This window comes from Cyprinodon variegatus, unplaced genomic scaffold (genome assembly GCF_000732505.1).
Source record: "Cyprinodon variegatus isolate N-32 unplaced genomic scaffold, C_variegatus-1.0 Scaffold626, whole genome shotgun sequence".
NCBI classification, from domain to species: domain Eukaryota; kingdom Metazoa; phylum Chordata; class Actinopteri; order Cyprinodontiformes; family Cyprinodontidae; genus Cyprinodon; species Cyprinodon variegatus.
In genome coordinates this window covers 440399-458642 of record NW_015151079.1, presented here as the reverse complement: position 1 = coordinate 458642, position 18244 = coordinate 440399, and the positions used below count along the sequence as shown (strand labels likewise).

At 36.8% G+C, this 18244-nt stretch overlaps 1 protein-coding gene across 1 annotated transcript in view; it reads right to left on the bottom strand.

Moving 5' to 3' along the window:
- Positions 1-10082: 10082 nt before the first annotated feature.
- syt4 (synaptotagmin 4) overlaps positions 10083-18244 on the bottom strand; it is a 9310-nt gene continuing 1148 nt past the window's right edge. Inside the window, exons 2-5 of the mRNA XM_015393147.1 lie at positions 16228-16847; positions 15812-16135; positions 11786-11906; positions 10083-11387 (exon numbers count right to left, since the gene is read on the bottom strand). Coding sequence (XP_015248633.1) covers positions 11068-11387; positions 11786-11906; positions 15812-16135; positions 16228-16847 — 1385 coding nt within the window. The 3' untranslated portion in view covers positions 10083-11067. The remainder of the gene's footprint in view (positions 11388-11785; positions 11907-15811; positions 16136-16227; positions 16848-18244) is intronic.

Genomic DNA, 18244 nt, shown 5'->3' with positions numbered 1-18244 from the left:
TATGTTTTATGGGTAAGTAGTTTATTAGGGCCATAGTATTAATGATTATATATATATATATGTATATGGAATGAAACAATGAAAATTGTCCAGAATGTCTCTGCCGTTAGATGTTTAAGAAAAATAATAAGTAGCTTGATGGAAACGTTTGGTGGTGGAAAAAAAAGGGAAGTTACAACAGAAAAAAAACGTGTGTGTGGTTAAAGTAATAAATAGGCTGACCACAGCAAAACTGACAGCATTTTTATTGTCTCCATAGGATTTGTAACCATTGTGTTACATATTACTCAAAGATTCATTAAGTTTAAGCATTGCAACTGTGGATTTGCAAAAAAAACTCTGAATATGTACACAGCTTAAGTCCAAAATATGGTTAAAGTCCGTTTAATCCGACAAAATATGAAAGTATAATTGATTAACTTCCTCACAACCTACTGTGGTTTAGAACCTTGTGGGTAACAAGCTGTGCAATCCCAGCTTGACTCTGCATTCCATCTGCTCAGCTATCATCTGTAATCATTGTACCGGAGACTGTGGTGACATTTTTCTAAAAACCTTAATCAGAGGTCAACATGATTTCTGCTATGCCTCAATCACACTTTATCTTGTGAGCTAAAATGCTTTCTATCTAAACAAAAAACTCCTTGGTAGTAAGAAGCAGTGCTTAATGATTGGTATAAGGCATCTTATAATGTAAATCTTTGCCTTTTAAAACCATTCTGATTTATTTTTTTACACGAGTCACAAATGCTTTTGGAGCTGAAGTATTACTTTTTACAGCCTATTAATTGCAGGGGCAGATTTAGGAAATTTGGGGCCCTAGGCAAAGAGAGGCAGAGGGCCCTCCGAATTGAGAAGACAAAACATAAAGTAGACGCATTATATAGATAGAGACATTTTGATAGAATAGATATCCATTATTTGTTCTAGGTTTTGTCCCTCTCTTTTTGTCCCTTTTCTTGTTGTTTTCCTCTCTATGTTTTGAACTCAGCTGACCTTTCATGCTGTCTCAAAAGGAATCAAAGCTAAGCTCACTTAGCTAATTGCTCCTTCTTGTGTTTCAAAAAAGGCGACGGCGAAATTAAATAACAAAGTCCTTCTTTTTTTAGACAAGCCATGATCTGCTTATCTTTTCTCCATTTTTCATTTGAATGAAATAAAAGCTGGCAGTAATTCGCGCCCGTCTCCATTTTTTGAAAGGATCACGTCCTTTACCTGGAGTGGTCCTCCCCGTAGTATCGAGCAGCATGCTTGATCAGACAGCTTCTTTGACCAGAGTGCTGGGTCACTCGGAGCCCATCTCTGTCTCATGCTGAAAACAATCATACATAAAACACAGTATAAGGCTTTTACCCAGACGTTTAATATAAGTATATTTACTCACTTGTTAAAGTAGAAAAAGGATGTTACACAACTTCAATTTTGTCTACGTCACTGAAAGTCAGAGGATTAATATAATGCATGTCACAGGACACATACAAATATGACAATAGCTTAAACTACCGAACAGTAAATGATTTCATCTATAATTAATAATCTATAATTAACTCGACCCTCAGCATCCACAGCAGTACACAATAACATGCATAAAAGCAATGTTAATACAAAACTGTATTGCAGATAAGTTGGTATTAACTTGCTTATGTCACCTAATACTGAAAGCCTGAGGTTTTCCTGAAATTTAACATAAAAAAAGAAACATCTAAAAATATTCAAGAAATTTTCATCGTTTGTAGCAAAAATGTTCAATCAGACAGCTGTTTTAGCCAAAGTGCTGTGTCATCTTCCAGAAGTACACTGCTTGCTGGCTGAGTGGATGATACTGGACTAGCAAATAAAAACGAAATTGAAAACTTACTTTAAAATCACCCATATTCAATAAGGTAAATAAATACTACTTTATATATTAAAATTTATTAAACAATATTTTAATACTCATCAGTAGTTCATCTCAATGCGACGGACCCTCCTCCACAGGTGCCAACGTGCCACTTAGACTGCTGCTGATTGTGGGTTAATGCTGTTGGTGTTAGCCGCTGCCGCAGTGAAGAAGCAGAAGTCAGTCATTTTCGGTAACTTTAAAAGCAGCTTCCTACATTCCTCCGTCTTTCTCCTTTTTTCGGTACCGCTAGGGTAGCTTCTTTTCATCTTTCTGTTCTTTTCCTCTCTTCTCTTCTCTGCTCGTCTCTTTGCGCCGTCTGTTTTCAACTGTTGTGCTTCAATGTGTTTGGACCTTTCTGCACATGCGCAGACTCACTTAATATTATAAGCATTCTGATGGCATTTTAGCTAAAGGAATTTTATCAAAAACACAATTAATGTGGACAAATAAGTAATAGCTTTTTTAACCATGCATGTAAAAGGATTTTCATGGAGCCCCCCAGGAACTCGGGGCCCTGGGCAACTGCCTATGTTTGCTTAATGGTAAGACCGCCCCTGCTTAATCGTAAAAGTGTAAGTGGATCTTTGCATATGCATTTTTACTTGAGTACTTAGATGGTGCTATTAGAATATGCAGATTTCTATTTTAACTAAGCACACAAGCAGATAATTAACTCTTCTGCACAGGGCTATTAATCACTGACACTGCCTGCTGTTTGGAATGAAGGCAATCAGCTTTTAGCCTTTCACAAAATACAGCTGTTTCATTTCCTTCTATTGACCTATTTTCTATTCATAACCTCCAACATATTGCAAAATTATATTTTACTTCATCTGGGGGAGAAATAACTTTAACCTTCCTATGTTAATCTTTACATAATGTCAAACATAGGACTCGGCTGCATTGATTTCTTATGCCCTGCCATTTTCTCTGTAATGGTATCCATTTCTCAGTGCTCCCACAATCTGACTCATAGCACTGCCTCAGTGACAAACTAATGAGGTAATTTGAGCTATTGTGAATTAGTGTGAATTAAAATGTACAAAAACGGAGCATTTGATTGCTGTAATTAAGGAGAAGGGTTCTTTAAGACATCCTAAAAGCTTTTTGGATTATGCTTTTGTATGACGTTGGTACCCATCACACACCAAGCATATGTAAAGGTCTCACTGACACTAATTGTCTACTTGGGTGGAAGTCTTTTGCATGATGACTCATCCCTCCATCCCCACAGTGCACTGGGGATGAATCTCTCCACACAGACACACAGAGAGAAGGATGCCTTTAAAGAGGAGCTCACTGGAAAATTACAACAGCTCTGGAGGGAAGGACAATCAAGGCTGTGACTCAGTCAACACTGAATCTTACAGGAAGAAGCTGAGCTTCGAGGCAAACACTTATGTCTGTCATACTTCATGTAAATATTCACTTTGGACAGTGAGAAATGTTGCACATATTTATATTCTGCTCTGGTGAATCAAAACCACATTATTTATTGAGCTTAAAAAAGCTGTTTATTGGCTAATCAGATGTTAATACCTTAATTGAAAACAATAGAAATTGAAAGACCCCTTCATTGTCCCACAATTTGGAAATTGTGGCATTACAGTAGCAAAAGGTTTTAATAAAAGTGGTCACAAAAATGTGGACCTTAAAGAGTGTATGAAAATAACAAAATAAGTGTGGAGATAAGAAAATAAATAAATACTGTACTGTACTGTGTTTTTACAATATAAATACTGTGCACCTGGAGAACAAATAATCAATATACAGCTGTGGACATTTTTACAGTAGTGGATATATGAAAAAATAGCAATGCCAGAGATGTGCAAAATGACAGCAGCATGTTATTGAAGTGACCAAGACAGAAACTGTGTAAAATCAGCATGAACGTAACAACTTATTGAGGTTGTTGGGAACAGAGGTGGTTATAAAGTCTTCCAGCTGCTGGGAGGAAGGATCTGTAATAACGCTCCCTGGTGCATTTAGGGTGCAGCAGTCTGTCACTGAAGGAGCTCTCCAGTTCAGCTACAGCTTCATGCATGGGGTGGGAAAAAGAAGTTGGATTTATTAAAGAATAACTTTGAAGTGGGGAGCCTCAGTGTTGTTGTAACTTTAACTTTATTGTGTTAACATTTCTTTAAAGCAGGGGTCTCAACACTGATCCTTGAGATATACTTGTAGGTTTAAGATGCATCCATTAACCTTATCCCTCTTCGAATCAAACATCTTTTTGTTCCCTTTTAGACTCATATTAGACTTTTCTTTCTTTTTTTTTTTTTTTCCAAAACTCCCCTCCATTGCTTTGGCTTGTTTACAAATTGTTCACTAATTTGCCTCATAGCATTAGAAATATCAATATATGACCAGGTTGACCTAAAATTTCTTGATTATATATAGTCATGCAACCAAACATAGAACTTTTTCTGTTTCTTCAGTTTTAACCAGTGGAAAGTCACTATTTAATAGAGGGGCAGGATTACTAAACTAAGATTTAGTGGTGTCTTTAGGTTTGAGCTGAAATTCATGTACACATCAACACCATTTCAGTGACAGAAACTAGTTGTCTTTTATAAACAGGTTACAATTTCATTAGATGAAATAAGAAAACAAGAATTAAAGAAACAAAGATAACTCAAAAACAATAATAAGTGTGTGATAAAGAATTTTATATCTACAAATCCTTCTAACTAAGCAAATCTCATTTCAATCAAATTAATAAATCAGATTCAACACTAGTACTATCCCCTCATCTCCTTGATTTCCTACAAGAACTTTTGAGCAAACATATTTTTGCAAACACCTTTTTGCTAGAATGCCTCGATGAGGTGGAAAACCAGGAGGAGATTTGTGTTTTCAACTAAACAGGTGCAATGATGAACTAATGAATTCAAAAAATGAAATTGACATTTTTATATGCACTCTATATATTCAGAAACGTTGAGCAGTCCCCCTGCTTTAAAAGAATGTCTCAACAGATCATAATTGTCTGAATCTAAAGATTTATGAACTGATCAACAATAAAAATGTTGATCTTCTTAAATATATGATTGTACTGAATACCATTCATTCTGATGTTACATAATTGCTCACAATTTGATGCACATGTTCAAATGAGTCAGAAGATGTCAATTTACATGTCAACTTTTTCTGGCTGAATTCTTTAACTGGGGTTTGTGTTTGCATCACTGATTATGCTCTTTACTTAAAGCCCATGGGATCACCAGCTAACTCATACTGACACACATTCCCACCAGCAAGGTTCTGCATTTACCCGAATCACCGGCAGTTGCCAAAGCAACTGTATTCAGGGTTTGTGTGTGTATAGAGGTTTGTATTTGTTAAAAGAAAATAATAAATCAAATTATATATTTCCTGATGAAATTTTTATGTGCCATTTGGTGCTTAGCAACTGAGCCTGAGCTAAAGGTTGTGTTGGCAAGTTTGTAGACCTTGCATCAGGTAAGAGGGTAGGATAAAAAGAGAAAAACTGTCTAAGTCTCCAGATCATTCATTATATGGCCAAGAAGGTTGTCCTGTTCATTTAAAAAAGATTAATGATTCATCATATAATATTAAAACATTCTCTCTGGCTCAGCATTTTTCTACAGAACACATTATTATAATGAAAAACTGTTTTAATCAAAGGTAAATAAAGTACAATAAAGTACAGATACATGGAGGGGTGTTGCTTTTATTTAGAAATTATAAGTGGGTTATATTTTTGTGGTAGTCGTTGTTCCATACTGATCTAAGCCCAGCCTTAGTGTCGAGGCATATACTGTATTGATCTGCTATGTGAGATCCGAGAGCTTTTATCTTATAGGGTATGTCAGGCTATGTTTTGAAAAGCGTGGCATGATTGTGTTTTAAGGTTAAATTGCATAAGTATTTAATTCCAAACCAATTTCCAATTATTGACAGCATAATAGTACACAGTGATTAGTGAAATATAAGGCTTTTACTTTGAACTTTCCTGTGGGATCTTATTTTAAAAGGCCACAGTAGTATGGAAAATGATTCAAAACATGTAGTCAGTCTTTCAGAACTGTTTGAGTTACTCATACAATGTTGTCTTCTTGTTCAAGCCTACTCTGTACACCCAGAACTAGAACCAAATATGCGTACTAATACTAATTCAGACAGCAAAGAGACTTTCAATGTAGACCACATTCTTACATATGATGGACAACAACCCTATAATTATGAGCCCATTGCCCAAGAGAGCAAAGAGACACTGGAGGGAAAATTACTGGCCAAAGAAGACAGGTTGAGTTGTGGTGTGAGAGCAATTGGTGAAGTCAAGGGCAGGTGTCATGTTAGAGATCACAGTTATATTGCGTGCTAACATTATAATATCATACTGACATTATTTGGGTTGCTGGTTAAAAAAGCAATTAGTAAATGTATTAAATTGTAATGATTTTATTTAAGTCATTGCTGGACTGTTGAAGTAATGTAATTTAAGACAGCCATTGTAGTGCCATACCTTGTCCTCAGAGTCAATTGTGCTATTTTTCAAAACATCAAAAGCATTCTAAAAGTTACTGTATTATAGTGATCTGTTTTTAGAACTTAAAAGAGATTGCTTCAAAGAACACCAGCTGCTGGTGGGGCAATATCCAGAGATTTTTGTGTGGGTGTGAGCTGCACCGCCAGAGACAATAGATCAGTTTTATTCCTTTTATTTAAGGTTTCTCCATAATTCATATTGATCCCATTCACAGTACCTAATAAGCCATTCACAAGCAAGTGCGTCCATCTGCTCCCATAAGATTTGCATGTAGAGTGGAACAGCAGTAGAATCTCAGTCCCTCTGAGGAAAAAATTTCATTCTTTTCTGCATCATTCTGTTGGTGAGGGATCTCAGTATGCAGCTGCAATCTGCATATGTCCACTATACCCAATAACTACCTACTCTCCTCAAAGGGCTGAAGCAACGCCGACTATTTGACTCATACATGTGACTTCAAATGTCATGACTTGTTTTTTCTTACAGAGGATGCTAAGAAATGTCACTTTTATTAGTAAATTTAATTTTATGGCACCCCAAAAAAATAAAAATTCTAAATAAACTTTTAGAAAAGATTTGGCTGAATTTTGCCATTGTTATTATCTGTATCTGATACAAAAAAAAAAAATAGTAAGGATAATGGCAAAAAAAAAAATAACAAACAAAAAAACAGCTACAACTCTGAATTCTGCATAAACCAACTGCGCTCTCTACTCTGAGTTTTGTTTTTGATTCCTCTCCTTTTCCAATTTATTCTAATGGGATTTTTGGGCTGCGTTCACAAGGATATTCTATGTTCCTTGATTTGCTATTGCAGGCCCCACTAATTTATTTCTAAAGTTTGACATTTTTTATAATTTTTTATCTCAGTTTGACTAAAAATGTGTACATGAAAAAAGTTTTAAAAAAAAGTTTTCTTGGTCTATTATAGCCTGCTTTGTAGCCTAGTAAACTAGCCCCACCCGCCAGCGGCCAAAATAATTTTTCCCTGCGAGTGGTCTAGCCTCGATCAATTCCCTGTGCCTAGAACTGGCGGGCCAATCACAACGCAGAGATGTGTTTTGAATTTTCGGATGCAAAGCAGGAGGGGTTTTGAGGGTGTGACGACAAAGCTGCGCGACACTGGTGAAAACACAGCAAGGAAGATGTCCACAACTATTGAAAAGTTCTCGCTTGACTCAGCTTTGGAATCAGTTTTAGAAGGATTAGACTTTGGGTTTTTGTTCAAACGTGCAGGAAAAGGCTCTACGCTTATTCATTTTTAAGGATGTGTTCTCCGTTTTACGGACAGGCTGTTTGTTTACACTTCCCCACCAGCTTCCTGTCTCGCTTACTACGTCACAGTCAGTTGCACCCATTGGTCAATGCGTTGGCCAATAGGCACTGACATGGTTTGAAAAACAACGGGTTGTTCTCATCAACAATCTTCCAATGTCTCATTCATTGGGGCAAGACTAAATTACACATTTAATCTCACATTTAGTCTGGTTTATCAGGCTACCTGCTTTCGAATAAAAAAAAACGCACAGAAAAACAGCCAGGATGATAGGAACTTTTGGAATTTTTCTTCGAAAAAATCTTTGACACTCTAATGTTTTACTGACAACCTAAGTCTTCACAAAAGTTGATGAAGCCAGCATTAAAAAATCCCCTTGCTACCCAGTTTTTAAACTTAATGGAATGGGGTAGTCCTTCCTTTTACGTGTTTTATCTAGATATAAATATCAGCATCAGTATTTACGGTTAACTACAGAACCAGGCGTTGTTTCCTTGAAGGAGTGTTAGTTCACCTGTACATCCTGTTAGATTGAAAACACAACAGACACAGTGATTTTACATGTTGATTGCATACTTGCAGCTAAATAAAAACCATTCTATCATTGAGGGGAAAAAAATTAGCAAAAATAGTCAGTAGTTAAGCTTTTTCACTCATCAGCTCAAAGCAACTAAACTGAACTAAGCTTCTCTCTTGAAGTTTATAACATTGCCATTGTGTAGTTACCTCCCTGCCTTTTCAGGAATCAATAAAGCAGCTTTCAAAGTAACTCAGGGACTAAGCCACAAAGAACCCAAACTGAAATGTTGATGATCTGCTATTAACAGGGGAATTTAATTATATTTATATAGTTAGTTTAGAGCTTTCAGGTTATGGTGTTAAATGGCCTTGTTTGGAATAGAAATAAATCAGCACCATAACAAATATTCTAGGATTATTAAATCGGCTTAGAGCATCTGATACTACCTGGGCTAAGTAAAACAATAGATATATACAGGGGAACAAGGTACAGTAAAACCAAAGACAGAGAGGAAGGACACTGTAACAGCTGTTCTTTCTTTGAACCACTTAGCTTTAAATTGAACTAAATTCAGGCCTGATGACTTCATGCTTGAGCACTTAGAGACTCAGAAGTTATTACATCATCAAATTGGAAATTGTCCCAGTGATTTCATCCTCTTGATGAAGGTTGATAAATGTGTGGAGGTTGTGTATTGCATTAAGGATTTCAGGGGCCCATGAGGTTTTGAGTAAAATTGAGTAGTTTAAAGAAAAAAAAATATTGTTTAAGCTTTTTTTTTCCTATTGTCAAGTAAAGTAGGTTTAATAAGTAATACCTATTTTTACTAACAGATCAAAACATAGTTTTATTGTTATCAATAACAATGAACCTTTATCTTGAGTGCAAATAGCCAATTTTTCATTTATTGGTGGTGGTGGGTATGACTGCTGGTCCCTAATATGGAGGAGAGTTGCCTGTCTAGAATGCATGTTCTTTCCCACATAATGTTGAGTCCTGTGTCATAAGAGAGTAACTAAAGTTTGAGGGTAAGGTGGTTGTTTATAACCTGGCAGTAGCCAGATTAATATGTGTAGAACTGAGTTGAGTTCTGCGTTATCAATCTGTGATGGCTGCCGTTCAGTCTGTCCGTGAAAGGTAGGGAAGTTTAGTACAATACATCGAGTTGTTTGGGTGGTGTGTCAGCTAGTACTCGCCTTCCATATTACGCTTTCAGCCAATCGTAGTGTGTGAAACGTTGTAAGCTGAAAAAGCAATTGTTGGAATCTTTCCCATTTACAAATGCAAGAAGCGCTTCTCTTTGCTCCTTCTTTAAAGGAGAAATTGTCACTATTTTAGCCAAAACTGAGTCTATTGCGGTATTGAGGGGTAAGTCCTCCAACAAAGCCATGTTTGTAATGCCCCAGCAAGGCCCTTCTGACTGTTGTCATTCATATGACAATGCCCTAGCCCTAAAAAACACTGCTGGCATGTCATTAGTCCGACCCGCTGGTGGTTCGGAGACGGACGTGTTAGCAGGAGTCTTTCAAGATGGATTTGTTGTGAGACTGAAAACTCAGATCTCGTTAAAATCCACGTTAGGCATTTTATGGCATATTGTTTTGGAGGATCCTCTGTCTTGACCCTCCATATCTGATGGCAGTTCAGGGGTCCCCTTGTATTTCTTCTTCCTTGCCTTTATTGACCCTTTGGTTCTTGGTATGTCTCAGGTCAGTGCTTGCCTCACAGTAGTGTATTAGTCCTTGGCTTATTGAGTGTGCAATTTACCCATATTTAAAATAAAACCCTTCCATTCCTGTGCCATCTCATGTTTTGGCTAGATAAATACGTGCAGTAATCACAACACACAAAAACATGCACACTTTCAATACCACGGGGAGTATAATAAAACAAGATTCAGGCATATTTTTCTCAGAAGTTGCCATATTTTATGTTAAGTTACATACATTTACATTTCAGCCTCCTTTGTGCTAACGGTAAAAGAAACAAAACACCAACAGTTAACAACGTGAGACTTGCATCCAAACACTACAAAAGCTGTGTCTCTGCATACATTCCTTTCTGGAAAAGACTAACAAGAACAGGCACACACATAAATGCATCCACAGCTACACTACAGCACTCGGTGCATTGAGTCCGTTTCAGTCCATTGATAAACCACCTAACTTAGGCTCGGATTTTTGTCTTGGTCACAATGTATGAAATGACATTTAGAGCTACAAAAACAAGTTTCAGCAAATTAACTAGAAGGTTTAAAATCAATGTGACAATTAAAATATAAAATACATTATCGAAGAATAAAACATTGGCATTATAAAATGTTCTTTAATAGTCAACATTTTTTTTACAATATGATCAAACTTGGTTCTTTCTGCTATTGATATGATGGTCTATTGATTCTGAACTATAAGAGGAAGAGCTACAAAGAGAAGCAGAGTGAGCATAGGTAGAAGAGAAGAAGAAAGGAAAGTGTAAAAGCAACATTTTGGACATTCGGCAATGGAGTGTTGGTTTGTTGTTGTCATGAAGCTAAATTTGCACGTTAACAAGGGATTCTCTGTAGCAGTCTTTGGGATAGTTTAAAGCTATAGGGTTAACTTTAACATGACCTGCCTACTAAATAAACCCCAAAACTTGAAACATAAGAGATCTCATGAATGACTGAAGTATGACATCACTTGAAATATGATCTTGTCCTTTTCATATTTTTTTATTTTTTTTAACCACCCCAACTTACCCAAACCACTATTTTCCTAGTTAATGTCCAATGATTCCGCGCTGATGATACATCATATCCTGCCAATCCCCACTTAATAGCATTTAAGGTTGCACCAGTTTAGCTATGGGTAAGAGACTTAACAACAACCTCAGCTTTTCTATTCCTCTGACATGACATGCCATTTGGCAATCTGGCGACGTGGGTGGTCACAGATCTCTCTCCAGTGCTCACCGGCTGTTCCTGCTGCTGATGTTCCCAATAACAGACGCCCAAGAACAGCATTGGGGTTGCGTGAAGATCCATTGTCTGAGTCCATCAGAAGCAGCTCTACACTGGTGTCCCTCAGACCCTCTTCAGAGGGCAGATCAAACACAAAAAGCTCATTAAAGACTGGGTTTGGAGAACATTTTTTCACATGGGTCTTCTTCTTGCATATGCGCTTCTTTCCATGATACATGTTCACTTTGACATATGGATCTAGAGAAAAGGATGGAAATAGCAGTTAGAAACATTGCAAAGATGCAAGGAAAACAATGAAAATATCCATCCTTCTAGCAGTTGACTAGTGGCCTGTTATTCCCAGGCCAGATCAATAAAACAATCAATAAAGCAGAAGAGATGGATGTTAGTGATGATAACATAAAATCTTCACTGTACAACTGGGGTGTGCATATCTCTGTGTGCTTGTCACTAAAGTGCTTCAGGTCACATCCTGTTCAGATTCCTTCAGTGCAGTAATGGTGACATTAAAATAGCTTTTACAGCCTCATATTGGCAGAAAAAGTTTCTTATTAAGCATGTTGCAAGATCACAGGATTGTGTGTCGAACAGTGTTAGTGCCTGCAGATGTTCTATTACTAAAAAGTTGTACATACCACTTGGACCATTGTTTTCAGTCTTAGGAAGATGCCGGGCTTTGAGGACTACCACCGTTAAAGTGTTGGTGGTAGACTGGTAGCACAAAGAGAGCAGCAGTTCTCCTCGACCTAAGGACTTCTGTGTAGGGAATGGGAATGATGGCAAAATTAAAGATAATTGAAAGAAAAGAAAAGAAAAAAAAAGAAAGTGCAGGTAAAAAAAAAAATAGAAAGAGGAGACAAAGAACAGGAAGGTTCCGGTTAATACCTTTGGAACAAGACTTTTACCAAAACTGATTAGGTCAACTTACATGTTTAATTTACAATACAAAGCAAACTCAAGTTGTCTTGACATTGTTTTTTTTGCTTTAGACATTAGCATAGATCTCTAGACAGGCATAATGAAAGTTGCCCTTTTCCCTGCAAAAACAGCCCTGACCTTTCAAGGTGTATGTTATATCTGGCATCAATTTCCTAAGTAGTGCGATGGTCTGCATTGATATGAAGAAAAAACTACAATGTGCTATGTATTTTGCAATCTTTTTGTAACACCAAGCTACTTGTCAGCTACCCTCTGACAGATCCTGTAATACATGAAAATAATATTTCAGTGGTCAAAAGCATCTAGATCTTTATAGCATACCTAAAGTAAATTTGTGCTTTCTATGCCTGAATTATTTTTGCAAAGGCATACACTAGCAGCTGACATTCAAGCAACTCCACTATTTCAGCTTGTTTCCTGAAGTAATTCTGAAATTAGTTGTTATTAGCCAGCCAGGCTTAATTACACAGAGTGTACATTGCTGTAATAAAGTCTGGCAAATTGCTGTTGACTCCAGCCAGATCTGGCAGGCCCAATCAAAGCTCAGGAGGCAGAATTTGTGATGCATGACTCCAGTGCCAGAAGTATGCATAATGCAGCAGCGCTTCTATGCCGGTGACCACAACGCAGAAATCTTGGAGTTTTGTGTCACATCCATAGTTACCTTATGGTTCTGACCCTAAAAAGTTGATGCTGATAGTCCTGCCTTTGAAATCTAGGTGTATCAGCTCTTTACCAGAATGACATGCTGTGTATACATATCTGTTTGTCTGCCAGGCTGGTTATTAATGGACACCATAGTTTGCTGTTTTTTACCACTGTTTAAAGTAATAAACATACAACTATGTTTTGATCTTCCTTGATTGCTTCACCTTCATGTAATATGCCTTATTACACAACAGAACTCCCAAATATAGCCTTGGTGGTGCAAGATATATTGTTTGGTATTTTGACCTTAGCATAATCCCTGCACAATCTCTCTGGTAGTAAGTCTTAGGTCTGTTAGGCTAAAAAATGTATAACTTGGACCATAGAAACTATACAATTTTTTTTTTTTTTGCAAATGAACAAACGTTGCTGATGGACTGTGTTGATCTGCAGGTTGCAAATGATGATTATATAATGCAAATGCATATATGTGCATATTTACAAACCAAAACTTAACCCAGTGCTTTTCCTTAGTTTTCACTCTAGACAGCTGAGTATAGAGATTCTCAACATTATCTTCCAATGTGTTAAATTATCAGATCCTTAGTGATATAAAATGTCTGACTAACAAATCACTAACACTTTATTTGTAGAGGATTTCTTTTTGTTCTGCTCCACATATGCATGTACTTGTATCCACACCCACAAGGCGCCTGGGATTTTGCCATCACACATAACAGGATTCCCAACCCCTGCAGATAGTTGCCATGGAAATGGAACTCCTATCCCTGACCTGAAATTCATCACCAAAAAATACAAATCTGTTTGCTGTATTCTGGGTACCTAAAAGAATTGTAAAAAATGTTTATCGTGTTTGGTGTATCTTCAACCTCTAATGGTAATTCTGCTTACTGGATGTTTTTTTTTCTCTTATTGCACTTATGTGATCGGCTCTATTAAACAACACGATTCCCCAAAATAAAGCAGAAAGGTAAAATACCACAACAAAAAATTGTTACCTGCTAACCAGGGACAGGATTCTATCTAATATAACATTTGATTAAAACATCTGCTTATGGCAATTCTGCATCGATCAACTGTTGTGCTGTGTGCCAACACCCACTCAGATGAGGCAATGGGACACAGTTTAAGCCTCACAGACAAAGGGAGCCACCACCCTGCTAGCAAAGAAATGCCTCTTATCAAATATCATCATGTAAGAACGCCTGCTGTAAACTGGAACTATTTCTTTGAAATATAATTAATAAGATAGAAATGATTTAGTTGCATGGTAAATCTTTTCTGCAGCAAATCTGTACCATGGCAAACAATGCTCCTTATTACAGAACATTTTCCTTCAAAATGACTTGCAACAATAAATTCATAAATAGAATCCTGTATTTGTCATAAATGCTATGCAGACATGTCCATGTATATTTTTTGTTAATGACAAAACAGCAGCAGCAAGAAGTTTAAATGTTCATGATATGGTTTAATTCATCTTTAGGAATATTCTGCTGATTGTAAGAAAATTTAAATAGGAATGCTTACAGAGGAATGAGAAACCTCCATACACCCTACCTGATGAAAAAAAAAACAGTCACAAAAAGCCTTTTTTAATTTGTCCAAACCTAATATAGCCCACCTTATACTAAGCAAACCATGCAGCGTCATTCTAAGCTTTCAAATTCATACATAGGATACTTTAATAGATCTATTAAGTCTCTACAGAGAGATAAGCTTCCCATCTGTCTTCTCCTGTGACTTAATTTCACATTAATTCTTTACCAAACTCGTTACCAAAGTAAGACACAGACAGACAGCAATGATCCTTACATTTAGATATAGTTAAATAACACTTGTACTGTGTGGTTTTAATTTAGGATCAATATGTTATTATTTGTATACATTTATGTCAACTTTCATTTGTAAAAGAATTGAGAAAACATTTAGGGGGATATTATGGAATGAAAACATTTTACCGTCTGAAAAGCTGTATTAAATTAAATTTTGTTTTTTGTACAAACTCTGTACAAAATTATAATAAAAGTTGTGTAAGCCTAAGTCTAATTTGCCTTAAATATTTTTTTGCCCCAAAAATATCTGTATTTATATAAATCGTAATTTAGAGTTGAATTTAGCAATAATTACATAGCAAATTGCCATTTGGCAAATTACTTAGCAATAAAAAAGGGGAAGCAGCAAAATTCACAATGAGTTCAGAAGATTGGAATATTTACCTGAAGAGGACAATTTGCCATAATGTTGTTTTCTTGCTAACAAATTCACATAATTAGCATTCATTAGATTTGTTCTTCTGAAAGGTAATACTCTCTGCTGTGTTTTTATCTTTTAAAAGCATTGGCATAAGAGCCAACTGGTTTGATTGTGGTGGTGGTGGTTGGAGGAATTCAGGGTGGGGCTGCAGTCAGAGTGGAGGTAGAGAATTTTTTGCTCTACGAATAGTACTCAACACCCACAGCTAGTGGTTTCACTTACTGTATTACAACCCCTTTAAGTATTTGGAGATAACTTCCAAAATAATTTTGTGGCTTAATGTTATGCTATTAAAAGCATTGTTTTAGTTATGTACCTCTATTTTTGTAATGTGTGTGTTTTTTTTTTTATACGATATATTCATTTATGTTACATCAACTGATTTAGGCCAAGCATAGTGCAACAGTGGAGGGAATATCAGTCTTCTGCCGAAAAACCCTAAACCTAATCTAACAACACTGCACACATAAACTGACATTTAAGGGCAAAGTAAAATCTGTCTTTTGGGAAAGATCCAAGCTATTCTTTAAGATGATTAACTCTGCAGAAACTGCTGTAGTTTGTTTAATCGCTCAGAAAAATCTTGTATGTACAAACCAAAATATTTAAATGGCCCCCTAAATATGAATGGATGGGAATTTATTTTTGCCACATTGTTGCCTTGGGACAAACTGATAACAGGATTCAGGGTGTACTCTTGTTTTGTGATCTGAAAACACAAGGCCCCCTGAGATCCCATAGGGATTAAGCTGGTTAACAAATTCTTAAATAAATTAAATATTTGCACATCATCTTACCTTTACATTTTTCTTGATAATCTCTCGGCTCATCAGGACACGCCCCTCAGACAAGTCGATTCCCGACAAAGGCACAAGAGTCTCTCCAATGATCTCATCACGAGAGAAGCGATCAAAGCTCAGTACCATGAAGTGGAGGGCCAGCTCAGACACCCGGGCTAGTGGGATCCCATAGAAACTGAAGGTCTCATCGAAGGCAGGGTCTAAAGTCTTCCGAAGGACTCTTGTCTTCACTCTGTGCTTTTTCTCAGGCAGCAGGGTCAGCTTGATGTAAGGGTCAGAGGTAAGTGACTGCTCATCTGTTGGACTCAGACCATGGGCCTCCTGGATTAAAATAAATGAAAATAAAATTACTTAAGATATAAATTTGGAAACACTCAAGATGTTCACCTTAAAAAGTTATAAATGTATGGTACCTTAATGTGAACAATAAATGCCTTCTTCTCTGCCTGGTACTCAAGAGAGAAGTGAAGTGTCCCTAAACCACACTCCTTTTCTTCTCCCTGAGGCCTGTCAGCAGCAGGGGTGGGTGCCTGGCTTGAGAGAGCACTGGATGGTGAAGGGAGGTCACAGCGTTCCATTGCACCAGGTTGGGTGAATCCTGTCTGCGGAGAGAGAAGCTCCAGATCTGGGGAGCTCCGCACTGTCTGATGGTGGTGATGAAATGGTTTGGTGGTAAAGTTTCCATTTAGATCACGCTTCTCCAAATCAAGATGTAGAGCTGATCTAGAATCATTTGGACTTGTGGCAGCTTTAAGAGTGCTAGAAGGACTCATTGGCGTGGTTTGGCAGTTTCCGTTGACATCTGTTTTACCAGCATCATTAGTTGTTGGGTTGTTGGGTGCTGCAAACTTCTTTTTGCCACTCAGGCTCTCTGGGTAGATGTCAACCCCTTTAAGCATGTGCACAAACTTATAAGGAGGTGTCTTCTGGGACTTGTTGGTATTTTTGCGCTGGCAACAGATCCAGGCAAAGGCTGATGTAGTAAAGACAAGGCCGAAAACACTCATCACTGCAACACCTAAAGGCACTGCCACTGTTAAGATGGATAGAGAGAAAGAGGAAGAAAACAGGGATGGAGGAAATTGAAAAAAGTAGAGTAAAATGTGTTATTTCAATAAAGAGGAACTCTGAAATAAAGCAATATCTGAAACGTGAGACAGCATGATTCCAGGGTTTTATTGAACCAACTGAATTAATGTTAGTAGTTCGGACACTCCCTGCAGTCTTGAATCAGAGAACAACAAGAACAACACAATCTGTCCAACCTTTTGTTGTTTTTGTATACCAAATTTGGTAATGGACTATGAACATGTACCGCTGGAAACAGATAGATTTATCTGTAACTCTACATATTGTAACCATCCAAAAGACAATAAAAAAAAAAACTGGAAAATATTGCTAATTGAATATATATGGTGTTCAAAGTATTAAGAAAGTAAAAATAGGGCACTGTACAGTTCACCAAGTGGCCATTTTGTGTATTTCTTGTTTTTTGAAGCCATGTTAACTCCAGATAGCAAACAGAGCAGTCTGTTTGTATATACCAACCTTTCATTGATAATACAACATACAAACATATAGTTTTATCTACTTCAGGAAACTAGATATTAAATCATCTTTTTATGTATTATTTGGTAAAATAATTCTGGTTTTATGACTAAACAAAATAACACAGACAAACAGAAGGTCCTTCACACCTGATTTCAATTTATCAGGAGTCCTACTTGTAACAAAATGCTAAATATTCTCTGGATATTAGGCATCAAAACTGAAACAAATAGAAAATATGTCTGAAGTTTTTCAATCTATAATAATAATTTACATTAAAAACATTTAAGGTTTGATTTATATGATCATTATCTCTGATATTCATAAATAAAGTTAACTCAATATCATATGGTTTCAAAATATAAGTTAGAAAGGGTAAATTAACAAATAGAGATAACATTTGTAGGAGTAGAGATCCACCAGATAAATATTTTTAAAATGAAACAAACACAAAGACCATGAACAGGATGTACAGTACAAGAAATATTAGTCGTTGGATGTCCTCTTTGTTTTGTGGCACTGAGCCCTGTCTCGTCTGCAATCTCACAGCTATTTCATGCAGCCAGATTTAAGGTGTAGATTTCAAAAGAGGAAATGCAGTCCATTTCCCACAATTAAGAGGGAGAGTCAGTGGAAAAGCACTCAGATTAACCCATCTATAGAGAGAGACAGGCTTGAGGTGTGGGGGTGGTGACCAATCACTCATGCACTTGCCTTTTTCATCTGGTTTAAGCTAATGTGTTAGATCATTTATTCATGGATTTTTCACACATGATAGCTGCCACAGCGTGATTGATGTGATGATGATGTGTTACTGAAACCCCATTGAACTAATGATAATAATTAACCTTTGATTCTACCTTATCTATCTATCTATCTATC